The following is a 26,488-nucleotide window of genomic DNA, read 5'->3' on the forward strand; positions in this document are numbered from 1 at the left end:
GGTAAATTAGTATGGCATCTCTGGGGATGAAAAGTGCCCCACCGTCATAGAATGTTTCATATGAGTGTTAAGATTCTCTTTCTTTCTGTACACAAGTCCTTGCCAGTGTTGGAGGCCTCTACACGTCTATAGTGGTCAAATACACAGACAATATCATGAAAGGCTTTTCTGCGGCAGCTGCCATTGTCCTGTCTACCATTGCTTCAGTGATGCTGTTTGGATTACAGATAAGTATGTCTTACTTTGTACTGTAAGTTTTTAACAGGGAAGAGCTTCTCATTTCCTTGGTTCATCTTTTATTAAATATGGCAGTTGCTTATAGTATTTACAGAAATTCCTTAGTTTTGCTATAGTTTATCCTAGAAGTGCATCATATATGTGTGGAATGTGGGGTTCACGGTACTTGTTATTTAAATGGTTCCAGAGCTTAAACCAAGGGTGTTACTTCTGTGTGTGAGTGAGCAGGCTACTCAGTAGGAAGAGCATTTTTGCAGTCAGGGCCTTCCTGTTTCCCAGGTATTATATACAAGACAGCTTAAGTGCTTCAGCGTGAATACAGTATGACTAGGTACACAGGAAAAGAAACAGAAGGACTTGAGGAATTGATTACTTACCCCAGGGAATTACTGTAAACTTGGCTTTTTTTTTTTTTTTTTTTTTTGAGGAAAGAATAGTAAAACTTCATTTCCCCCTTAGTTTGTACCTTCCGTTATAGACTTGGGTATAACCTGCTTTTGAAACTACAATCCAAATCTAAATTTTCTTTTATAAAGCTATCTTTATTTCATTTAATACGTAATTAATAAAGTCATTACTGTAGCTGGCATTCTGGCACCTCCTTTATGCTTGTCCTTCTGATTTTCCCTAGCCATATCCACTATTAATTGGCTTCTGAATTATTTAAACAGAGATACTGACTTATCAGATATACCATAAACTAATACATGAGGAAAATCTGTCAAATATCAACATTAAGTAAAAGAATTAGATCTGGCCTGTATTTACATTTCATTTTAAAACTGACTTGTTATAAATGCAAATAGAAGAACATCAATGTTGTAGATATCTTAGAAAAAAATTGATAGTATGGTTCAAATCTTGCTTCTACCATTTATTAGCTGAACAGCCTTGGGGAAGTTACTTAACCCACGTCTCAGTTTCTGTGTCTGTAAATTGGGAACAAGATCACCCATCTCCTAGGGTTATTTTAGGCGAAGTGCTTATTCGAACAGTGCCTGGCACACAGGTGTTCTGTATAAAGGCAGCTGCTTTCCATTTCTAGGCCCTCCTTTAGATGTTTTTTCTTCTCTTATTTTCACTTTGCGTTTTGATCCATCTTTATGCTCAACAAATCCTATGCCTGTACTCCTAATGAATATCTGGGAACAGTGTAAATGCTTTCTGGTCAGTGTTCTGGCTGACTGATGTCAAGGAACTTAATTAAGAATGTTAGCAATCTTAGTTTTCTATTTAATTTACCCTCTTCCCCCCTTGCTGAAGGAAAAGCTAGTCTGTCTTAGGGATGAATTAAAATCCATGGCTTGATGTCATTTCTCTGCATGACATTTTTTTAAAAGATAGTAAGACTGTGCCCTTGTACTCCCTAAAATAGAATATGGCTTAGTTTTGAACAGAATATACAGTTTGACACAAATATTTAGTTATATAACGCCTCCTTTGGGCAAGTAATTCAGTTATGTCCTGATTTTCAGAATTAAGATTAAAAAAAAGGTTAGCAGAAAATATAAGTTTACTGATTAAATCACCACCTCATTTGCTATTCAGGAATGCAGTCCTCAAAGGTTTGAATCATTAGTCACCTAACTTTTTGAATTTGCTAACTGCCTCTTACTCTAAACTTTAACAGGCTTCTAGTATCACGGAAAATCCATACTTCCCTGCTTTTTCAGTCAGCATATAGGGATGTTGGTATGCTCTCAGTCCGTGATCCAAGACAGTGATACGTGTGTTCTTGAAAAGTGTGTAGTCAGTGATTGTCACTCCCTTGACTTTACCACTTTTTGTTTTTTTGGGTAGGGGTGGCGCTAGAATTGATTACTTTTCTAAACCTTACCATCAAAATACAGAACACTTAAAATTTATTTTCCATACAATCTGATAGTGTAAACCCACAGTTCAAAGTCTTCAAAATTTTAAACTGATCATTGTTATGTAGTTTTAAGGGCACAAATAAGATTAAGCTCTTTTTTTTTTTTCCTTTCCAGCACTCACCTTTGCTCTGGGTACTCTTCTTGTTTGTGTTTCTATATATCTCTATGGATTACCCAGACAAGACACTACGTCCATCCAACAAGGAGAAACAGATTCAAAACAGAGAGTTATTGGTGTGTGACTTTAGCCTCAAAAGAGATTCCTACTAAGACTAAACCATTTATATTAAACTAGAGCCTTAAGTCAATTTCAGAAGGTAGATTTAAAAAACAAAAACTGTTTAGCCTAAGAATTAAGAAGAAAGCTATGTGAATGAATTGCAGAGTTTTAATGTGACCTGTTTGGAATCAACCTGTTTTAAGAATGAAGGATTTTTATTATTGTATATATAACAATGTATATATCAAAGTATGGAGATGATGTGGTGTTTAAAAAAAAATCATGCGAGGCTGCAATATTCAATTAATGAGGTTTGGGGTTATGTTAAAGGTTAAAGTGCCAAAGCCATTTCTGTACTAACTGTTCTCTTGTTCAGGTACCAGGGGAGAAGGGTTGACCCCTCCTTATTCTCCAAGCATGTACAGTATTTAGTCCCAGCAGCAGTGAAGACTCTCTTCTTACAAAAAGGAGGCAAAACCAAGACAGGCTAGTTCAGAAACAAACTGAATGTGTAACTTCTCCAACTGAATCTATTTAGAAACTCAGACAATGATGTGTGGGTGGTGACTGAATACCCCTTTAAGTGCTGTCTTTGTGCCATTCATTGTCTGGATTCATATTTCTTTGCTGTTAGAGGACATACTTTTCTTCAAAAAATATTTCTAATGTCATTTTTGTACTTTTTTAAATAAAGTATGTAACTGTCAGGCTCTCAATAATTTGTGAAACTTCAGTGTTTTTTTAAAAAATTTCTATGATATGGGAAAATTCAGCAATAAACTTAATTTATTATATGAAATCTGTTTGCTCACTACTTGTATTGTAGATATGACCATTAAGATAATGCTTAAGCATAAACACAAGCCCAAACCATTAAATTTTTTAACTTTCTATATGCGGACTTTTATCAAGTTGCAAAAAAGGGCTATAAAGTAACTCTAGCTAGCATTAAACAGCAACAAAGGGAATTTGTAAGACTGTAGGGCTCTAGGCTGGATCATCAAAAAAGCAAGAGAGTTCCAGAAAAACATCTATTTCTGCTTTATTGACTATGCCAAAGCCTTTGACTGTGTGGATCACAATAAACTGTGGAAACTTCTGAAAGAGATGGGAATACCAGACCACCTAACCTGCCTCTTGAGAAACCTATATGCAGGTCAGGAAGCAACAGTTAGAACTGGACATGGAACAACAGACTAGTTCCAAATAGGAAATGGAGTACATTAAGGCTGTATATTGTCACCCTGCTTATTTAACTTATATGCAGAGTATATCATGAGAAACGCTGGGGCTGGAAGAAGCACAAGCTGGAATCAAGACTGCCAGGAGAAATATCAATAACCTCAGATATGCAGATGACACCACCCTTATGGCAGAAAGTGAAGAGGAACTAAAAAGCCTCTTGATGAAAGTGAAAGAGGAGAGTGGAAAAAGTTGGCTTAAAGCTCAACATTCAGAAAACGAAGATCACGGCATCTGGTCTCATCACTGCATGGGAAATAGATGGGGAAACAGTGTCAGACTTCATTTTTTGGGGCTCCAAAATCACTGCAGATGGTGACTGCAGCCATGAAATTAAAAGACTCCTTGGAAATTAATTACTCCTTGGAAGGAAAGTTATGACCAAGCTAGATAGCATATTGAAAAGCAGAGACATTACTTTGCCAACAAAGGTCCATCTAGTCAAGGCTATGGTTTTTCCAGTGGTCATGTATGGATGTGAGAGTTGGACTGTGAAGAAGGCTGAGTGCCAAAGAATTGATGCTTTTGAACTATGGTGTTGGAGAAGACTCTTGGGAGTCCCTTGGACTGCGAGGAGGTCCAACCAGTCCATCCTAAAGGAGATCAGTCCTGGGTGTTCATTGGAAGGACTGATGCTAAAGCTGAAACTCCAATACTTTGGCCACCTCATGCAAAGAGTTGATTCATTCGAAAAGACCCTAATGCTGGGAGGCACTGGGGGCAGGAGGAGAAGGGGACGACAGAGGATGAGATGGCTGTATGGCATCACCGACTCGATGGACATGAGTTTGAGTAGACTCCGGGAGTTGGTGATGGACAGAGAGGCCTGGCGTGTTGCAATTCATGGGGTTGCAAAGAGTCGGACACGACTGAATGACTGAACTGAATTGAGGGCTCTAGGCTATAGGAATTAATGTACATTTCTTTCAGGGAGCTGCTTTTTCAAAGACTTGGCTCTAGCAATCATTGACCCTGTGTCATTTTACTCAAAATTCAAATACTAAGGAAGTTAGGAATACTAAGGATCTGGGAAAGGGAAAGCTTTTTCCAAAGAAGAGGCGGGGGATACTAGACCTGTAAACAGGTCCCAACTTACGTTTTTATTCCATGGCTGATTTATGCTGAAGAAATATTGATACTTTAAGTAGAGAATTAGCAATCTGGAAGCTAATTCACTTAAGATTGGAGTCTTTTCTAGGATTAACAATGTATGTGATACTTGCCAATATAAACCTAAGCTCACTCAACTAAAGAAGCTTTAAAAAAAAAAAAGCTTTAGTTCATGCTAATTGGCTTCTCTATGCATAGACTGTCATTGGTATTCAGAAGACTTCTAGTATCAATAGTTAGAATAAATTTTAGCAGATCAGAAAGGAAATTCTCAGATGAGGATAGCTGAACCTATCAAACAGATCACATCCTACTCATGTTCCCTAAGCAGGTAAATGTACTTAACAATATGCAGATACACGAAACTGGGAAACTCCATTTCAAATATGCTTTAATGGGCTAATTTACAAGGATCCTAAGTCGGTATCTGTAAAGTAATTCCTTGTTATTCAGATGTATTCAGTGCCCCAGTTCATGTAGTGTGCTAAGAGTTATCTGTACACAGCAATGAAAAGATAAGTAGAAGATCTGTTTTCTGGGAGTAGTCAGCTGTATTGGCAAAAAAGCTTAATTTTGGTCCCCCTAAATTTAATAAGAACACTCATAATCCTAGGAAAATTGAGATTTTTCTTCACAAGTTTTAAAAAAAACCAAATAATCTTATTTATAAGAAGAGTTTCTGGATGAATGGTATAGTAAGAAACCTCAAGCCAGAACTCACATCACCCCACGAACACATACATCAGCATGTGGAACAGGTCTCACTGAGAAGTAACTGGAAATGGGCAGAAAGACTTGTACACCAAGGTTGTAAGAAAGATCCACACAGAATCAGTAGGAAGGAAGGAGAAGCAGCAGTTTGGGACTAGTGCCCCAGGGAGGGGACTCAGAAGGGAGATCACACGGGTAGAGAATCTGGGCACCCCAGCCCTGGGTCAGACACAGCCAGCCCCCTTGGCTGGTCGGAGGGCTGGTGGGACAGGAGGGCTGGGGAAGCCTAGGTGCCACTAGACTGGAGTGTGTGCACCTGTGGGGACTAACTCCCCCTGTTGGTGGGAATGTAAATAGGTGCAGCCACTTTGGAAAACAATATAGAGGTTCCTCAAAAAACTAAAAATAGGGCTATGATCCAGCAGTTCTACTCCTGGGTATATATCCAAAGAAAACAAAAACACCAAAGAGCCATGCCCCCCACCCCCACCCCCGGATTCACAGCAGAATTGTTTGTAATAGCAAAAATATGGAAGCAACATAGTATCCAGCAACAGAAGATGTGTATATACATGAATATTAGCCATAAAGAAATAAAATTTTGACATTTTCGACATTTTCAACAATATGGACAGGCCTAGTTATTATGCTTAATGAAATAAGTCAGAGAAAGACAGATACTCTTGTTATCACTTATATGTGGAATCTTAGAAGTAAAACAAATGAATACAACAAAGACAGGTACAGAGAACAAACTAGTGGTTACCAATGGGAAGTGGGGAGAAGCAAAACGGGTAGAGCTTAAGAGATACAAACTACTATGTATAAAACAGGTAAGGAAGAAAGATATATTGCGTTGCACAGGGAAATACAGTCATTGTTTTGTATTAACTTTAAATACAGTGTAATTTATAAAAATAGTGAATCACTATATATACCTGAAACTAATGTAATATTGTAAGTCAACTATACTTCTATTAAAAAACAAAAACCCTCAAGCCAGAGTTTAAACTCTAGTCCTCTGTCTCCAGTAGACCAAAGTGACTTTCAAAAGACTTCACTTAGTTTTATAAAAGTCTTTTTAGTACTTATTGACCATGAGAGAACTCAGACGATTTTAAAAGATAAAAAAATTTAATAAGTTGACAAATCACTTAATAAAATGTAGACAATAAAATATAGATTCTGACACAGAATAATAGTCAATTCTATTCTAAATAGCAAGGCATATAAGAATAGATAACTAGAATTTAGTATTTTAAAAGCAATTTAATTAGAAATTACATTCTACATACAGGTGTTATTCCAAGAAGTTTCATTCCGTTGGCTAGGACTGAGCGGACAGCTCTGAAAAGGTGAAGTCTGGCCTACAAAATAAATCAAAGAATGATCAAAGGTCAATCCAATAACAGGCTAACTATAACTGAATAAGTAAAATTGCTTTTAGAAGTAATTCTAACATTCTTCTAAATTAAAGTAGGAACAATATCGCCAAGTGCCCGAGGGTTGGCTGTGAGCAAAGAAAGACAAATTCCTAGAATTTGTTTTAGGAAGACTGGTACTCAAGGGTGGTGGGATGGGAGTGACAGAAACACCATGAAGTACAGCTTCAGATGAGAGGAACTAATCACTCTATCACCTGATGCAGGAAAATATTTTGTCATATGTTGGAAAGTAACGTTGATTGTTACAGCCTAATTCCAGTTACTGCCTGAGTGTATAAGTACACTGCTGTAGTCTGACAACAGGATGCTATTTTAGGAACATTTACAAGACTGACTCAGTAATAACAGTCTGAGGATGCTAGAGATGACAGTGAGCAACTGGATACGACATACCCCGGCCACCTCAGGAGGACTGTTTCTGACGTGCAGTGTTCTGTGTGCCACCGCAGCGAGGTGACTGGAACGGGAAGAGAGAAATCAGGATCAGAACCACAGGAGTTTCCTATGTGACATATAAGCTTGATGTCTAATCTCACTCCCTCAATTTAGACAAGTCAAAGCCCAGAGCCACTGAAGGGTATTTCCAAAGTTGAATGGATGAGATTGAATTCACTGCTTGTCGCTAACTGGCAAAGTGAAACACATGAAACTCCTGTTTTAGATTTTTGGTCCTGGTTCTACTACTAGGGCTTCCCTGGTAGCTCAGATAGTAAAGAATCTGCAATGCAGGATACCTAGGTAAGATCCCTGGGTCGGGAAGATCCCCTGGAGGAGGGAATGGCTATCCACTCCAGTATTCTTGCCTGGAGAATCCCATGGACAGAGGAACCTGCTGGGCTACAGTCCATGGGGTCACAAAGAGTCATACACAACTGAGCAACTAACACTAACACTACTATTAATAGTAATGGATGGTATTATAATTTTGTTGTCCTTTAAAGTTATGATTTCACTGTTTTATAAGTACAGGGGATTATTTTTTAATAATTAGCTTTCCTTTATTTAGGCATCCCTCAGGAGGAGATGTAACACAGCCTGGCCTGTCTCCTCTGTATCGTGAGGTGGTGGTTTAAGACTAGTTATCAACCCACTCTGCACACACTGGCCACTCTTAAAATATTTTTTCTGTTTAGGTTATGGCAGCAAGAAGAATACTCTGCCATAGAAATGATGCTTACGACATTGGTTCCAATGACTGTGACAATAAAGATTTTCTGGCTTCTTCATTTCTATATGTCTAAGTGAAAATTAAAAGGAAACAAAAATCTATAAATCTGGGGAAGACAGGTAAAAAGCATAATGAAGAAAAAAGTCCAAGTAAATCTCTGATTTCAACAAATCTTGAGTAAAAGCAAATACTTCCTTTCTTAAATAGCTTTATGAGAAGCTACAACTTTGTTGCTCTAAGACTCAACCTCTATTCAGAGTTTCTAAAGCAGCCACTGCAAAACTTCTATCAAAGTGTCACCTACTCGCTTTCCAATTCATCCTCTACCCTCTATCAGACTGACTTTCCTGTGCCTCTGCTTAAATCTTTTTTTATGGGCCTCACTGTCCTGAACATAGGCCGGAATGCTTCAGTGCACAACAAAAAGGCCACGCATTTGTTCCTCATTCTCCCAGAGCTGCGTTTGTAGTTCCCTGTATGTGTCACCTTCTTGCCCAGCTGGGGCTTTTCCCTCCGCTGCCACCTTGTTTCTCCTGGCTTACATCTACTCCCCTCCTCTGAGAAGTCCTCTCTGATCCCTCAAGGCTGGGCTGAGAGCCCTAACCTCGGCCCTCATGTCCACTCTATCCTAACACGCACTCTACTGTGACCATCCATGATGGAGCTATTGGTTCCCGTTCAGTGGACGACAGTGACAGGACCTTCAATCACTGAGTGAATGAACATTAACTGCTAACTGCAAAGATGAAGCGAGAAGTCCTGTAACTTAAAGTGTGTAATTTTTTAGGCTGACGGATTTGTCTATGGGAAACCTTTAGAAAGAAAGGTCCTTTGTTATATCAGGTCTCAAATACTTAATGCCTGAAAATAGCAAGTTTATAAAGTACCTTAGAGTTAGAAGGTAGCTGACAATGTGCCTGGGCTGAAGGTCTTGAGATGACCTATAAAGTACCTCGTCGAACCTAAAAGAAAGATGAGAGGAGTGGCTGGCAGGGGAAGGCTGGACATGTATTACCCTCCGCTAAGATGCTAAGACAAAGATGGTGAAAGGTTGACTTGATATCATTAACGGTATTAGACATATGAAAAACAACCTTGTGTAAATTTGAAGGTGAAGGCACATTTTTCTTTCTTACAAATTCCTCCATGGCAGGTACTTTCTAAATTATCTTAAAATCCTGTAGGCCTAGCCTAAAGCAAGGACTTAAATCATAGCTGTTAAATGTACACAGTCTCCAGCCATGTTTAGGAACATAATCGAGCAGTCTATTCACTGCCAAGAAAACCAGGTTGGCTTATTTTTTCCTCAAAAGTAAGCCAAATGTAAGTAAACTAACCCCTCTTCCCAGGAAAGAACCACAGACCACTGTGTGGCAATCAGAAAATGCCCTTGTTGCTAAGCATCCACATCCCTTCCAGACATTCTGGAGATTAGTCAGTCTCTCCTGACAAGTATGGCTTCACTGATAATTCTGCTGAGAGCTCAGAAGTATGGTCTCCTGCCCAGTGTATTTGAGGCTGCCCTGAAGCCAAGAGGCAAATGAAAGGCTTATGGTCTCAGGGAAGGTGCACAAAGGCAGGGATTTTCCTCCACTTATCACAGAGGGTGAGAAGATGATTGTTTCTGAAACTTAAAAGGTTACGCTTTTACTAGGCTTTACATTCTCACACTTTGATCTGAAGGATGTTAGGCATCTGGGCTAATTTAATGGTGATACTGTTTTTAAAGCCTCAAGATCAGCCGTGAGCATGCCCTCTGTCTGCTCTCAAAGGGTAGGCATTCACTTTTTGGTCACATCTTTGGAGAAGTGCTGTCTACAGTCACTGGTCTGTTCACCTCAGTGGTCAGCAAATGAGAACAGTCCCTTCACGGGGAAGCAGCAGACTGGATCTTGTTAGGACACCATACCTGAGAAGATGCTGGAGAATGGAAACAGATTGTGGCTCCTGTAAGCAGGCGGTGTTGAAGTCATTGAGATAACCGCATCCAAAAGTCTCTTCCAGACTGTTGTCAAGTTTAAACACAACAAAGAATTAAGCAAGTCAGCTGGGCTACGAATAGTTGCAAATAAGGAACATCTTCCCAGCATGCATACCCTCACCCTCCTTAATCTGTTCTAGACTTGGAAGCTAATAGCATTTGACTCGATGCCTCAATTTTTCCTAAATCTGTTTCTTCATCTGAAAATGGAGTATATTCCTTGGCGGGATTATTCTGAGTGCTAAATAAGGTAATACACAGAAAAGCATTGTTATACAGGTACGCAATAAATAAACGTTCAAAAACGCCCTCAAGATCCAAACATAATAGGAGGTCCACCAGACTTCATCTAGCTTTGAATGTTAGATGTTGGAGAAGTGCAGAAAACAGAGCCTTTGGTCTTCGAATCACTCCACCCAGGCCTCACCCTGAGAAGGCCAGAGCCGTCCTGTATTTCCCTACAGCCCCTTGTCACCTGTGGAGGCGGGCGTGTGTGTACTGCAGGAAGACGCCCGTGTCCCCGCGGCTCTGGAAAACACGATCCCAGCTGAACTGATAGTCAGACAGCAGGAAACCTCTGAAGTCCTAAAGCGACAGGAAATCTTCAGTGTGAGGAGTTGTTGCAGCACCAAATCAAAGGCCCTCCCTCCCAGGAAGCAGTTTTCACAGACCTGAATGATGAGGGCTGCAAGTCCCACCTGCTCTGCTGTCTCCTCGGGATTCTCCAGCTCTTTGGTCGCTGAAACAGACAAAGGTAGCTACTTTCACCTTGCGTGAAACTGTACAAAACCCAGGATTGAAGTGGAGATGTGTTGTGTGTGCTAAGTTGCTTCAGTTGTGTCCAACTCTTTGCAACCCTGTGACTGTAGCCTGTCCATGCGATTCTCCAGGCAAGAATACTGGGGTGGGTAGCCATTCCCTTCTCCAGGGGATCTTCCCAACCCAGGGATTAAACCTCTGTCTCTTATATTGGCAGGCGGTTCTTTCCCACTAGCGCCACCTGGGGAAACCTGCCCAAACGTATGTGGACAGCATCAGGAACAAACAGGTGCACAGTGGGTACTTTACTTGCCTATTTGGGCGGACTTAACTTTGCTAATGATGTTTCCCAAGCCTTCATTAAAAGGGAAGAGACATGATTTTCCTTACAAATATCCCATATAAGACAGTAGACTTCTTTACTTCTGTTACTTCTTTTTCCAAGGGTGAAGCTTACACAAAGCCATGAGGACTTGTGACTCGCTTCAATTATGGAATACAGGAACTCTGCATAACCAGTCCAGCTGTGGAGTGACGATGCTGGAGCTGCCTGGGCAAAGAGGCTCAGGGTGTATCGATTCACGTTATTGGACCAAGCCACAGCCAAGTAGCAAGCACCAAACCCTAGCACCCTGAATTAGTGAAGCTATTTTTGACAAGGTTAGTGAAAGTTCCAAGGAGGGATGGTCAGAATAAATCACACTGCACAAGAAGTCCAGCAAAACTAAGAGTGGACGTAAGTTATGCCTGTAACAAAACAATGAATTTACTCTTAATAGAAGCCATGTTCTGTAGCATCCTCAATCGAATCTCATTTAGAACATCTTCCAGAAAAGTAACATCTCCTCTCCGAGTTTTCATTCCCTGCACTACCCCAAAGGGCACGTGCTGGCACCTGAAATGGAACAGCAGGCATTTAGTTCCCTGAAAACTGAAAAGGAGCTGCTGATCAAAGCAAGTAACAAGACACTTACAGAGAACAGTTTGAACTTTTAACTCCTGTGATTAATAAAAAGTGAAACATGCTGTGATGTGTTGTGTGCCACAGAAGACGTTAAACACACAACCTCACTTCATAGTCACAGGATATGATTAGACTGTTAGTTGCCTTTATGAAAAAAAGGAGATGAGAATTAAGCATTTTGAAAATCAAGCCATTGAGAGCAGTCATCTAATAAAACCATTTATTAAATGTTTAGACAACAGAAATTAATATAACCCTGCAAAACTAAGTGCAAAGAACAAATGTTTTTCCACACTAACAGCTTGAAACAAGAAAGTAAAGTCTGAATGAAAATCTTTATCAACCTGGTACATTTTTGGACATGGCTGACCTAGCAACAGCTGAATGCTCTTGAGAAGGCAATTTAGAATCACACAGACTGTACCTTTCTGCCCAGTCATATCCCATGATCTGCAGCATCTGGAACACTTGCTGAAAATGCTTTTTTTGCCCTTTATCTGTCTTGAGAAAAAAAAGTGTATTTAAATAAAAGAACAGTGATAAGTTAAATCTACAGTGTTGTTGTTTAGCTGCTAAGTTGTGTCCAACTCTTTGCAGCCCTATGTACTGTAGCCTACCATGGTCCTCGGTCCATGGGATTTCCCAGGCAAGAATACTGGAGTAGGTTGCCATTTCCTTCTCCAGTTGATCTTCCAGACCTAAGGGATCAAACCCACGTCTCTGGCATTGGCAGGTGGATTCTTTACAACTGAGTCACCAGGGGAGCCCATTGAATCTACAATACGTTGGACATAAATCATATTAAAATATTTGAGTTTTGACAGACTAGAGTCCTTATCAATGGATCAGTTTTAAATAAACATATGAAGAGGATGCCACTGGAAGAATGTCTAAGCAGAGTGCTCTACAAGAGCAGGAGGAGCTGCAGCACTGCACTGAGTATTCTACCCAAATTACTCCTTTCTCAGCTATTGTGACCTTTATCTCCAAGAAGGCCAGAACTAAGCACTAAAAAGATATTTAATAGCAATTTTTCCCCCTTAGGAGAAAGGAAGGTTTCACATGGAAAGAAAGGAAGGGAAGAGGAGACTAGAATATTACTCAGCATAAAAGGAATAAACCACTGACATATGCAAGTTTGGGTGGATCTCAAGGGCATTCATTATACTGAGTGAAAAGAGCCAATCTCAAAAGGTTACCTAGTGTGAATCCATTTATGGAACATTCTCAAAGTGACAAAATTATATGATGAAGAACAGGGCAGTGGCTGCCAGGGATGAGGGTTGGGGGAAGGCATAATTACTAAGTGGTTGCCATAAACGAAGTTGTTTTGTGATGGCACAGTTCTGTATTATGAATGTGGTGAAGGTTACCTGAACATACATGTGATAAAATTTCATAACCATCCCCCCATCCTTCCACAATCCAGGCCCTAACACCAGTGTCTATAAATATTGGTGAAATTTAATTAGGGTCTCTACCAATGTTAGTTTCCTGGTATCTTTGAGGAAGACTAAAAGTAATATGCTGCTGCTGCTAAGTCGCTTCAGTTGTGTCTGACTGTGTGACCCCATAGATGTCAGCCCACCAGGCTCCCCCGTCCCTGGGATTCTCCAGGCAAGAACACTGGAGTGGATTGCCATGTCCTTCTCCAATGCATGAAAGTGAAAAGGGAAAGTGAAGTCGCTCAGTCGTGTCCAACTCTTAGCGACTCCATGGACTCCAGCCCACCAGGCTCCTCCATCCATGGGATTTTCCAGGCAAGAGTACTGCAGTGGGGTGCCACTGCCTTCTCCAGAAGGTAATATGGAAACTGTACTATTCTGAAACTTGTGAGTCCTAAAATATTTAAAGTAAAAAGTTATTTTTAAAAAATGCATTATGACACATACATATTCATTACACATAACCATTCTTTTGTGTAATTTTCTTTTAATATGAAGCAATGTGAACTCTTTCATTTTTAAAGTTTTTTTTAAACATAGTGGTTGCCACCGTAAATACACTTACCACTGAATTCTTTCTATAGTTCGACAAATTATTTTTGCATAGTTTTTCAACAAGGCTTTCAGTTTCTATCTTTGCAGTTTTCATGAGGCAGGCATCATAACCTTTTGTTTTTTACTGTGATTACTTACCACATAGATCATTTTATCAAAATTATACTTTTCCATTCGATCTATAGCAGCTGCAAGATCTCTGAAAAAAAAATGGCCGTAGATTAAGTTACTATGCAGATCTGGGTAATAATTTGTTTCACCTATTTAATAGTAATGAAAGTTTTCTAATTAAGAGCTACTGTTATTCCTCAGCCTCAGGTATAGGCCCCATGCTTCTATAATCCCAATACCATGCTTAGCTACAAAGCCATTAATAACACAATCAGCTTTGGGAAAAGAATTATGAAAGTGCTGTGAAAAGATAAAAAATAAATAAAAGCTCTGGGACAAGTAGCGATAATAACTAAATAGCTCTAGGCAAAGCGTTTCTAGGTAAATGCTTTATGATTTGTTAAGCCTTTACTGTGAAGAATCGCCCTCCTATCACTGTTCTGCAATATGCTTTCCTAAAGAACTTATTTAAAGCATAGGTGATACAACACCTGAACAGGTATCTTCTAGCCACTCTTCCAAAGCCGTGGATCACTCATAAGCAATATTTTCGAAAGTATTTGAAAAATACCATAAATTCTTTGACTAAAATTCTACTTATCTCTGGTTAAGTATCCAGTTTGCACACAGTATGAAATATTAAGAGTAACAAACTCATAAACTATGAAATTTTAAGTAAACATTATTTAAATATTGAACTTAAAAATTATTTTAATTACCTTATGGGGAATACAGTCAATAACTAAGTAGTATCTTATATGGTGACATATTGTACCTAGACTTACCATGGTGATCATTTTGAATATATAGAAAAACAAAATCACTTACACTGCTGTGAACTGGGAACTAACAGTGTAGTAGGTCAATTACAATTAAAAAAACAAACTCACAGAAAAAGAGATCAGATTTGCAGAATTTCAGAGGGAAGGGATGGGGGAGTAGAATTGGGTAATGGTAGTCAAAAGGTATAAACTCACAGGTAAAAGATAAATTTAAGAACTAGGGATATAATGTACAAAATGGGAAATTCACACTGCCATATTTTACATAATGAAGTTGTTAAGAGAGTAAATCCTAACAGTTCTTATCACAAGGAAAAAAATTTTCCTATTTCTTTAGTTTTGTTATCTACATGAAATGATGGATGTTCACTAAGTCTACTCTGATAAACATTTCATGATATATATAAGTAAGTCATTAGGCTGTATACCTTAAACTTACACAGCGGTGTATGCCAATTGTATCTCAGTAAACTGCAAGAAAAAAAATTAAAGATATTTTTGCTTAACACTACATGATGCTGGAAGAATCATTTTGTACTCACCTCATGCTCCTGATAAAATAGAGCATGCATCCTGAATGGAGGTAAAAACTGTCTTGTGAGGGGCCAAAAAAAATACTTACATATGTATAAAACACATATGTATATAATCCAGACAAATATGTGGTGTTAAAATTTCAAGAGGGTGGGCACAAAGAAAAATATGGCTAAAAAGGCTCTTGAGAAGGGTTATAATAAAAGATGGTTGTAAAACAGTGATATAGATTATCCCCAAAATGAAGTCATAAATATACACCTCCATTATATTTTTCTATTTCACTCAAGGACAAAAATAAAGAGAAACTTTTTGATCCAATGAAAAAAAGAGATGAATGTAAGAAAAAGTCCTAGGCTGAGTTTGTAGAATTTGGATTTGAAAGCTGAAAGAAATGCCAGGTCATTTAGTTCAGGTCTCTTTTCACCAAGTAGGGAATCATGGCCCAGAGAAGTTAAGTGATTGATGATTATGGTCTCAGAACAAAAATTCAGGTCTCTAGTCTCACTCTGTGCTCTTGTTGGTATCATCCTGTACTTTCGTTTGTCTGTTACAACAATTCCTTTAACTCACATGCACACACATAGTTTTATTCTATAAGGAAACCATCAAGGGGCAGAAACAACTGAAATTAGAGCAAGGTGAAAAATCAAACATTTCTACATCTGGCAAAAAGATAGTTATTCTCCCAAAGAAAAAGTGGAAAGCACAGGTATTAAGATAAATACACAGAAAAATCTGGACCTAATGATAGCTCTGCAAAAGATATCAGATAAGAATAGTTACAGAGTCTCCATTCTGAGTGGACACATTTCTTTCTTTTTTATTTGATAGTGGACTTGCAATACTGTATTAGTTTCAGATGTACAGCATAGGAATTCATATTCGTGAAGAATATAGTCCAGATGAGTGGAGAAACAACTCCAGAAAGAATGAAGAGATGGAGCCAAAGCAAAAACAACACCCAGTCGTGGATGTGACTGGTGATGGAAGTAAGGTCTGATGCTGTAAAGAGCAGTAATGTATAGGAACCTGGAATGTTAGGTCCATGAATCAAGGCAAACTGGAAGTGGTCAAACAGGAGATGGCAAGAGTGAATGTCGACATTTTAGGAATCAGTGAACTAAAACGGACTGGAATGGGTGAATTTAACTCAGATGACCATTATATCTACTACGGTGGGCAGGAATCCCTTAGAAGAAATGGAGTAGCCATCACAGTCAACAAAAGAGCCCAAAATGCAGTACTTGGATGCAATATCAAAAATGACAGAATGATCTCTGTTCATTTCCATGGCAAACCATTCAATATCACAGTAATCCAAGTCTCTGCCCTGACCAGAAATGCTGAAGAAGCTGAAGTTGAATGGTTCTATGAAGACCTACAAGACCGATTAGAAGTAACACCCAAAAAAAGATATCCTTTTCATTATAGGGGACTGGATGCAAAAGTAGGAAGTCAAGAAACATCTGGCAAATTTGGCCTTGGAATACGGAATGAAGCAGGGCAAAGGCTAACAGAGTTTTGCCGAGAGAATGCACTGGTCATAGCAAATACCCTCTTCCAACAACACAAGAGAAGACTCTACACATGGACATCAACAGATGGTCAACACCGAAATCAGATTGATTATACTCTTTGCAGCCAAAGATGGAGAAACTCTATACAGTCAACAAAACAAGACCAGGAGCTGACTGTAGCTCAGATCATGAACTCCTTATTGCCAAATTCAGACTTAAATTGAAGAAAGTAGGGAAAACCACTAGGTCATCCAGGTATGACCTAAATCAAATCCTTTACAATTATACAGTGGAAGTGAGAAATAGAATTAACGGACTGAAGCTGATAGAGTGCCTGATGAACTATGGACAGATGTTCATGACATTGTACAGGAGATAGGGAGCAAGACCATCCCCAAGAAAAAGAAATGCAAAAAAGCAAAATGGCTGTCTGAGGAGGCCTTACAAATAGCTGTGAAAAGAAGAGAAGCGAAAAGGAAAGATATACCCATTTGAATGAAGAATTCCAAAGAATACCAAGGAGAGATAAGCCTTCCTCAGTGATCAGTGCAAAGAAATAGAGGAAAACGAAGAATGGGAAAGACTAGAGATCTCTGGGGAACATTTCATGCAAGGATAGGCTCAATACAGGACAGAAATGGTATGGACCTACGAGAAGCAGAAGATATTAAGAAGAGGTGGCAAGAATACACAGAAGAACTGTACAAAAAAGATCTTCACAACCCAGATAATCATGATGGTGTGATCACTCACCTAGAGCCAGACATCCTGGAATGCGAAGTCAAGTGGCCTTAGGAAGCATCACTATGAACAAAGCTAGTGGAGGTGATGGAATTCCAGTTGAGCTATTTCAAATCCTAAAAGATGATGCTGTGAAAGTGCTGCACTCAATATGCCAGCAAATTTGGAAAACTCAGCAGTGGCCACAGACTGGGAAAGGTCAGTTTTCATTCCAATCCCAAAGAAAGGCAATGCCAAAGAATGCTCAAACTACCACACAATTTCACTCATCTCACATGCTAGTAAAGTAATGCTTAAAATTCTCCAAGCCAGGCTTCAACAATACATGAACTGTGAATTTCCAGATGTACAAGCTGGTTTTAGAAAAGGCAGAGGAACCAGAGACCAAATTGCCAACATCTGCTGGGTCATTGAAAAAGCAAGAGAGTTCCAGAAAAACATCTACTTCTGCTTTATTGACTATGCCAAAGCCTTTGATTGTGTGGATCACATAACTGTGGAAAATTCTGAAAGAAATGTGAATACCAGACCACCTGACCTAACTCTTGAGAAATTGGTATGCAAGTCAGGAAGCAACAGTTAGAACTGGAAATGAGCAACAGGTTGGTTCCAAATTGGGAAAGGAGTACGTCAAGGCTGTGTATTGTCACCCTGCTTATTTAACTTATATGCAGAGTACATCATGAGAAATGCTGGGCTGGATGAAGCACAAGCTGGATCAAGATTGCTGGGAGAAATATCAATAACCTCAGATATGCAGATGACACCACCCTTATGGCAGAAAGTGAAGAAGAACTAAAAGCCTCTTGATGAAACTGAAAGAGGAGAGTGAAAAAGTTGGCTTAAAACTCAACATTCAGAAAACGAAGATCATGGCATCTGGTCCCATCACTTCATGGGAAATAGATGGGGAAACAGTGGAAACAGTGGCTGACTTTATTTTTGGGGGCTCCAAAATCACTGCAGATGGTGACTGCAGCCATGAAATTAAAAGACACTTACTCACTGGAAGAAAAGTTATGATCAACCTAGACAGCACATTAAAAAGCAGAGACATTACTTTGCCAACAAAGGTTGGTCTAGTCAAGGCTATGGTTTTTCCAGTAGTCATGTATGGATGTGAGAGTTGGACTGTAAAGAAAGCTAGTGCCGAAGAAATGATGCTTTTGAACTGTGGTGTTGGAGAAGACTCTTGAGAGTCCCTTGGACAGCAAGGAGTCCAACCAGTCCATCCTAAAGGAAATCAGTCCTGAATAGTCATTGGAAGGACTGATGTTGAAGTTGAAACTCCAATACTTTGTCTATCTGATGCAAAGAGCTGACTCATTTGATAGGATCCTGATGCTGGGAAAGATTGAGGGTAGGAGGAGAAGGGGATGACAGAGGATGAGATGGTTGGATGGCATCACTGACTCAATGGACATGAGTTTGAGTAAACTCCGGGAGTTGGTGATGGAAGGGAGGCCTGGCATGCTGCAGTCCATGGGGTCTCATAGAGTTGGACATGACTGAGCAACTTAACTGAACTGATAGGTTATTACAAGATAACAGATTTAATTCCCTATTGCTTATGAGTAAACACATTTCTTATAACAACTACTCAAAGGTTTATTTAATCTGTCCAGCAATAATTGGCTAGCATAAAAAAAAAAATTTCTACTATATATCTTTGTATCTAGAAAAAGAAATGTACCTCTTAGATATATAGGTGCCTAAGTCCAATTATATGGAATTGATAAAAGGAAATGCCAAAAAGTAACAGCAAGTAAGAATTTTCTAAGGGACAGTAAGGTATTGAATGGTTGTTTACAGTTGTATGGGGAAAAAATGATGGTAGTTAACAACAACAACTATATGCTATAGAAGTGGTTTGTCATCTAAGACACTAGAACCTTCTGCCAGCAGCGCTCGATTCTGGCTGTCTTTTGCTTGTGTGGTTTTTTTTACTGTCCTGTCTTCTCCTTGCTATTAGCTTTGTCTCAGAAATAAGGGTGCTTGATAAACCTGTGCTGTACTTAGTTACTCAGTCACATCTATCCGACTCTTTGCGACCCCATGGACGGTAGCCTGCCAGGCTCTTCTGTCTATGGGGATTCTCCAGGATAGAATACTGGAGTGGGTTGCCATGCCCTCCTCCAAGGGATCTTCCCGACCCAGGGACTGAACCCAGGTCTCCAGCATTGCAGGCAGATTCTTTACCCTCTGAGCCACCAGGGAAGCCTGGTAAATAAAGACTGCTCCTTTCCATAGGGTTTGGTCATGGAGACAGATGACAGAATACAAGCGACATGGCCTGCTTCCCCCATGGCCTATTTTACCATAAATCAGAATGAGGACTGGCACTCATGTACCTGTTAGATGATCTTTACAGAGTGAGGATACCACTGAGCCAACATGAGCTCCTTATAGCATACATACTCTGGCAATGTGCAAATATAAAATATTTATAGTTGGCAACAAGGTATTTCAATTTTATAGTCTGTAGAACAGTGTATTCATCTCTGGAAGTCTTATGATGTTTAATGATAAACAGTTTTCGACTAACTTTTCTGATGGCATTAAACCTTTCCAGGAACTATAAATAGCAATAAATATAAACTCAATAAAAATATCTTGAGTGATGAGAAGAGATTTTAAGAAAGTAGAATTTGATAACAGTTTTGAGAATGAAAACATTTGTCTTAGCATTAATCCTAGAACAAAGAACATGAAATCACACGTTCTACTGATGAGCTTCATATAAGACACAAACCTGGTTGCATACAGAGACGTCCCGTCACTTCGCATTACAGTACAAACTGAGGAGGGGTCACCATTCCCTGAAAGATCTACTACAGCAGTGCCTTTTCTAGAAAACGCAAAAAAAGGGAATTCTGAAACAACATAATGAATTAAGACCTTTAACAATACAGTATCTATAACCTTATCTTTGGCAAACTGGAAGCTATTTTTATTCCTTAGGTAGCAATAAGCAGTATAACCAACAATGAAGAAAAACAGGAGGCAATCTGCACTTGAATGACTATTAACAGTAGGTATTTGGTTTAATATTTACTTATCTTTTTAAATTCTGTAGCTTTGGATGAGGTAACTAAAGTCTTTAACACACTGAGTCGAAAACGAGATTTCAACTACAGTTTACCTATGAAACATGTTCTTCAAATCCAAGTTATTGTAACACTCAATATTGGGTTAGTTTTTAACATGCAAGAGTAAACTATGAGTAATAAAATAAGCAAATTGTGTTACTGTCTTTCCTGCCCAATCAAAAATTAGAATCTGTACATGGCGATCTAAAAATTTTCCTTAAAGACACTATTGAGGATGCTGTGAACCACATCCTCTTGTCTTTCTTAAAAGGATGATGAGAGAAGCTGCTCTTTGGAGCTATGAAAAATGGTATATCTAAGCAACTGGTTTGCTTCTGTTACACATGCCTGGGCTCCTATGAAGGTGCCATTTCTCTGGCTGATGAGCTCAAAGCTAAATTGGAAATCTACCGTAGGCAAAGAAGCAGAATCCCAGTGTGTGTCACATGATGTACTGATATCATTCCTGACTTCCTATTATTTTCTGCTCCTGCTTCTTGATTTCCTCATTTTACTCTTTCAAAAGCTTTGTGTTGTATTATAGCTATTTTTAGAAGCTGTTTTTAATCCTTTTGAACAGGACGGGATCTTTTTAAAGAGGCAGGGTTGAGTATGAAGAGTTCTATTTCCCTATTCCAGTTATACCATTATCAGCTTGTGTGAGCTTAGACAGATCACTTTACACTTTCTGTGCTTGTTTCCTCATATGTAAAGACAAGATAATAGTCTTTCTCCCAAGCTTACCAGGATTTTGCTTTGGCAGCACAAAACAGCATGTGGAAAACTAGTCTGAATGGCAAAAAGCATGATAACAAATGCCAGGAAAGCTGCACACGAGACTCTGCTGTCTTTGCTGAGAGAATACATCAATACTAACTTCAAAGAACTACAAAGAACTTTCTAAAGAACAGGAACCTGATCATACAGTGTTTTCTGTAGGAGTCCTTTACTGTCCAGCAACTTTAAGACTTCTTGAGATTTTTCACGGTAAAACGATTCTCCTGAATATTCATCAAAGTGTACTCCTAGACGCTAAAAGGGTTCAGAAACAAAAGGAAAAAGAGTTACTTACAAGTCCTATTACCTTACCCTAAGACAAAATAAAATGCTCTACAGTCTGTCATACAGATGGGGAAAATAAGAATTAAATCAAGTCACTCTGGCACTCCAGCCTTCTAGTGGCTCCCCCTTATCAGTCAAGCCCTCACAGTGGTACTGTGCTGTCCGGGAGGGGAGTTGCTAGGCACCTGTGGTTATTCAAATGCACATGAAAGAAAAGTGAATAGTTTCTCAGTCACACTACTCACACTGAAGTGTGAGCCCTTGAAAGCGCTCAATGGCCACGTGCGGCAGGAGGCCGCCATAGTGGGCAGCACAGATATGGGACGTTTCTGCTGCAGCAGGAAGCTAGCCATTTCCACTGCACAGTCCTGGAAAATGTCCTATCTCCTGCCCTACTCTACAACCCCCTGGACCCTGTTCCTACTGTTCTTCATCTCGCTTCCTTACTCCAGCCATGTGGGTTCTTTGATGAAACCCTGCTCAGGCAGCCCATCTGATCCTCCCTCCTCTGTTTCACTTTTCCCCATGCACGCATCACCACTGAACACACTCTCAAAGTTCTTGTTTAATCTGTACTGCCTTGAATTTGTTTAACTTGCTGTGTCCATGTGAGAATGTAAAGTCCATGAGAAAAGAACTTATATGCCTTTTACTAACTGTTGTATTTCTCCCATTCCCAACATGGTATTAGATGAACAAATTTATAGCCATCACATATGCCTAAGGAAGCAAGAGAAGAAACAATGGTTAAGAAAAAGTGAAGGGATGACAGAAGAAAGAAAAGAAATGCCAGACTGAAACGAAGTATTAGGATATCATTTCCTATTCAGCCTGTGAAGTTCATTTTTAAAATTTATTTCATAGCTCTAACTTTCAGCCCAAAGAAGAATATGTGAGTCCCAACTATCAACTCAGTGACTAACAACAAATCTGAGCTTCAGAAGCAACCTTTCTAGCCAGGAGTACCAGTGAAGAGCTGTATTACATGACAGGATAGCAGGAGAGTGGGTGGGTACCTGGTAAATCCGCATGTACTCATCTATGCTCAAGTCCCGAAATTTCTGCCATAGGGCAAGTGCTTGCATGTCGCCTAGTTCCAGTCGCTGGAAGAACTCATGTGCTGATTTTGCTACGTTTTTATCGTCTGCTGCTTCTTTATTAACTTGTACATAAACCTAAAGGCATAAGAGTATATTAAATGAAGTACACTACCAGTCACTGTTATCTTCAAAACAGAAAAGAGGAAAACAAAACAATCCTGAGAATTTTCATTTAAAGGTTACACAAGTGCCCTTCTCACGAGCGTAACCTTTTCTTTTTCTTTTGCTATGGACCCTTAGTGAGCCCTACCAACCTGTTCTCAAAATGCATATACATAGGATTATACAATACAGGAAATAATCACATTGAAATATAAATGTTCAAATATTTAAAATTTGTGATATAGTAACAGAGGAAAACATTAAATTTCTGATTGAGGTTAATGAAAATAATGCATAATTTTTTTCTTCTCATCCAAGTTCATATACTGTTAGGTCAAGAATGCCTGGTTTAGACTAAGCTAGCATTTCTTCTTAAAAAAAAAAAAATGTGAAATTATTATTGCTGCGACTTCTCTGAGAAAAGGCTGAAGACAGTAGACTAGTTCAATCTGGGAAAGAAAAGGCCAAAGGATGATTTAGCAGTTACTTAGCAGTAATGAAAAACATTTTAAACTCTTCTCTAAATCTGCAAAGACCAGGAAAAAAAAAACAAACAGGTGATATAGGAAGACCTTTGGGATAGTTAGCTTAATTATACTCCAACTTGGGCTCTCGAGAACCGTGGGAAGCACTCACTTCAGTGTGCTTTTGCATGATCTGTCCTGGCTGGCTTAGCTCTGCCCCACCCAGTGATGGGAGTGCAGGCGGATGGCTTATTAAGGGCTCTTCCAGTGCTAGGATTTTGTGTTCACAGAATCATTTTCCAGTCTCTAAAATACAAAGCTGATAAGTGATATAAAAATATCAACAATATAGCTCAAGTAATATTGAAGTGATGCATTATGGACTATAAAGATTTTATTTACAAGTTGTAACTCACTTCCAGGGTGAAACATGAACAATAAATTTATTATCCTCATATTTTTTCCAGCAAGCTATTAAAGTAGTATGATAAAAAAAAAATTGGCAAATAAACTACCCAAAAATATGAGACCTCTAAACCCTTGCATACTCTTAAAATATCATGGTAGCAGCACTTAGGTAAAAAAAAAGTGATTTTATTGCTGGAGACTACTTTAGGACAACCATAATGTGGCTTATGAGTTCCCAGGTGGCTCAATGGTAAAGAATCGACCTGCCAATGCAGGAGATGCAGGTTTGATTCCTGGGTCGCGAAGAGTTCCTGGAGAAGAGAATGGTAACCCGCTCCAGTATTCTTGTTTGGGAAATCCCATGGACAGAGGAACCTGGAGGGTTACAGTCCATGGGGTCGCAGAGAGACAGACATGACTTAGAGACTAAACAACAACAATGTGGCTTATACCCACTAGATACTACTAACAAAAGGAACAGGGTATTAAACACTTATCTCAAGCTAAAAAGGCCTCAGCTTTCATAGATGGCTCATGTTAATTACTGGAATTGCAAAAGTGAACAAATAAGTGCTTTCAAATAAAGGTTGCTGTTGTTTAGTTGCTAAGTTGTATCCAACTCTGAAAAGAGTTAATAACACAGCAGGTCTAGAAACTGCTATCCTTAAAATGTGTTGTCTGCAAATTTAGCTCTTGGCTGCCATCTGGGGAACTTGAATTTTGACAATGCTCCTACCAATCTAACCAGTAAGAGTGGGTCACAGTGCCTCTAAACTGCTTGTGCAAACAATATAGTTTATGCTAAACACCCGCTTTTCTTCCAGGAGTTTGGAATTTTAGTACCTAGCTACACAGAGGGCGGCTACATAATCAGCCTCCAGTGAGCTTCCCTGGTAGACAACATTTCACACAGGCTGTCACAATTTGTTGTAGCAGGAATTAAATACATCCTGGGTGACTCTATTAGCAAAGGACTTGGAGGCTTGGGCCTGATTTCCTCTGGACTTGCCCCCACGTGCCTTTTCCCTTTGCTGATTTTGTTTGGCATCTTTTTGCTATAACAGATCTTAGCTGTGAGTTCAACCATATGCTGAGTGTTGTGAATCCTTTCAATGAACCTTTAACTTGAGGGTGGTTTTGGGAGACCTGATACTTATCATAAAGAATTAATTTCTACATGGTCCTATGAATAAGTCAGAACACAGAGAAAGAAGATTTTTGGTATGAAAAGTTATGACCAACCTAGATAGCATATTGAAAAGCAGAGACATTACTTTGCCAACAAAGGTCCGTCTAGTCAAGGCTACGGTTTTTCCTGTGGTCATGTACAGATGTGAGAGTTGGACTGTGAAGAAAGCTGAGCGCCAAAGAACTGATGCTTTTGAACTGTGGTGTTGGAGAAGACTCTTGAGAGTCCCTTGGACTGCAAGGAGATCCAACCAGTCCATTCTAATGATCAGTCCATCCCAGATCAGCCCTGGGATTTCTTTGGAAGGGATGATGCTGAAGCTGAAACTCCAGTACTTTGGCCACCTCATGCGAAGAGTTGACTCATTGGAAAAAGACTCTGATAATGGAAGGGATCAGAGGCAGGAGGAGAAGGGGATGACAGAGGATGAGATGGCTGGATGGCATCACTGACTCGATGGATGTGAGCCTCAGTGAACTCCGGGAGTTCACTCAGACTGGCGTGCTGCGATTCATGGGGTCGCAAAGAGTCAGACACGACTGAGTGACTGAATTGAACTGAGGAAAAAAGAGAGTCACTGCAAAACAGTAACCTGCAGACTTCCCGACTTTTGAATGACCTATCCAATGACAACTGCTTAACAGTCCAGCCTGCAGAAGTAAAGGCATACATATATCCATAAATGGCTTGTTATTCAAAATTAATATCTCCACCCTCTCCCTGTCTCTCTCGCGCCTCTTCGCTCCATCTCCCTCTCACATACACGTGTGTGTGGTGTGTGTGTGTACATGCACATTCAGTTTAGAAGTAAATATATTTTAAAAAAATCCTTATTTTCAAAATAGGAAAGGTATTAGATTAAAAAAAAAAAAATCTAGGATCCTAAACTCAAACAGTCAAACATTAAAAAATCTAATATACACTCAAAATACTGATAAGAATATTTTAGGAAAAACATCACCAGAATCTTTTTCTCCCTTCCTTAAGATTTAAAACAGAAATAATTAAAACAAAAAGCCATTCCTAATTCATGAAGACAAGCTTGGCATTTCATCAATTTGTAGGGAAAAACCAAACATTACTGAGAATCAACTGACATTATTAAACAGAACAATAGAAGAGCCTTAATTAGCATTTAACAATCTGCCTGTAAGCATACTATATAAAACTATTAACATTCATTAGCATACTAGAAAACAAAACTTTTTCCTTTGAAGTAAAATTTATACAATGCATTTCTGAAATTACACTTTTCCATTTACAGTTACTTTGAATCCACTACCCTCAGAAAGTATGTATTCTGAAGACAGCCCCCTTCTGAGGTTAGATCCAGACTCAAAGGGAATAAAAAGGAAATTTTAAATTTGCATTTGATATGTAACAGTGTGGCTGAATTAAAGTATTTTTGAGGATGGTTGAAGAAAAGTGTTTTTGAGGATGGAGATGCAATTTTTCTTTTAGGTTACTAGACTGCAAAAGCCAGCTGTATTACTAGTTAAGAGAATAAAATAAATGTCTGAGACTTCCTGAAAGGAGTATTAATCGTTCCTTCTATTTCTAAATGTTGGCATTGCCAAAAGGCATGACATTTTATTTCTAATTTAATTGATTAATTATAATCAGCTCTTGGGATGATCTGCCCAAATGAAAGAAATAAGTGTGAAAACTTAAAGTA

At 39.1% G+C, this 26,488-nt stretch overlaps 2 protein-coding genes across 5 annotated transcripts in view; one reads left to right on the top strand and one right to left on the bottom strand.

Moving 5' to 3' along the window:
• Positions 1–26,488, top strand: part of SLC35A1 (solute carrier family 35 (CMP-sialic acid transporter), member A1) — a 60,311-nt gene that overhangs the window by 28,234 nt on the left and 5,589 nt on the right. The window contains exons 7-8 of one of the 2 annotated variants that reach the window (XM_010834684.1): positions 97–231; positions 2,226–3,130. In XM_010834684.1, the coding sequence (XP_010832986.1) occupies positions 97–231; positions 2,226–2,353 (263 nt within the window). In that variant the 3' untranslated portion in view covers positions 2,354–3,130. Of the gene's footprint in view, positions 1–96; positions 232–2,225; positions 3,131–26,488 lie in introns of those variants that run through there. The other variant, XM_010834685.1, reaches the window with a different exon arrangement.
• RARS2 (arginyl-tRNA synthetase 2, mitochondrial) overlaps positions 6,508–26,488 on the bottom strand; it is a 73,579-nt gene continuing 53,598 nt past the window's right edge. For all 3 annotated transcript variants that reach the window (XM_010834681.1, XM_010834683.1, XM_010834682.1), the window contains 12 exons: positions 22,567–22,725; positions 21,414–21,520; positions 20,152–20,247; positions 13,850–13,910; positions 12,136–12,212; positions 11,518–11,642; positions 10,660–10,727; positions 10,464–10,573; positions 9,917–10,012; positions 8,895–8,969; positions 7,233–7,296; positions 6,508–6,761 (listed from right to left, as the gene is read on the bottom strand). In XM_010834681.1, the coding sequence (XP_010832983.1) occupies positions 6,675–6,761; positions 7,233–7,296; positions 8,895–8,969; positions 9,917–10,012; positions 10,464–10,573; positions 10,660–10,727; positions 11,518–11,642; positions 12,136–12,212; positions 13,850–13,910; positions 20,152–20,247; positions 21,414–21,520; positions 22,567–22,725 (1,125 nt within the window). In that variant the 3' untranslated portion in view covers positions 6,508–6,674. The remainder of the gene's footprint in view (positions 6,762–7,232; positions 7,297–8,894; positions 8,970–9,916; positions 10,013–10,463; positions 10,574–10,659; positions 10,728–11,517; positions 11,643–12,135; positions 12,213–13,849; positions 13,911–20,151; positions 20,248–21,413; positions 21,521–22,566; positions 22,726–26,488) is intronic.

The sequence above is a fragment of the Bison bison genome, unplaced genomic scaffold (assembly GCF_000754665.1).
Source record: "Bison bison bison isolate TAMUID 2011002044 unplaced genomic scaffold, Bison_UMD1.0 scf7180017864035, whole genome shotgun sequence".
NCBI classification, from domain to species: Eukaryota; Metazoa; Chordata; class Mammalia; order Artiodactyla; family Bovidae; genus Bison; species Bison bison.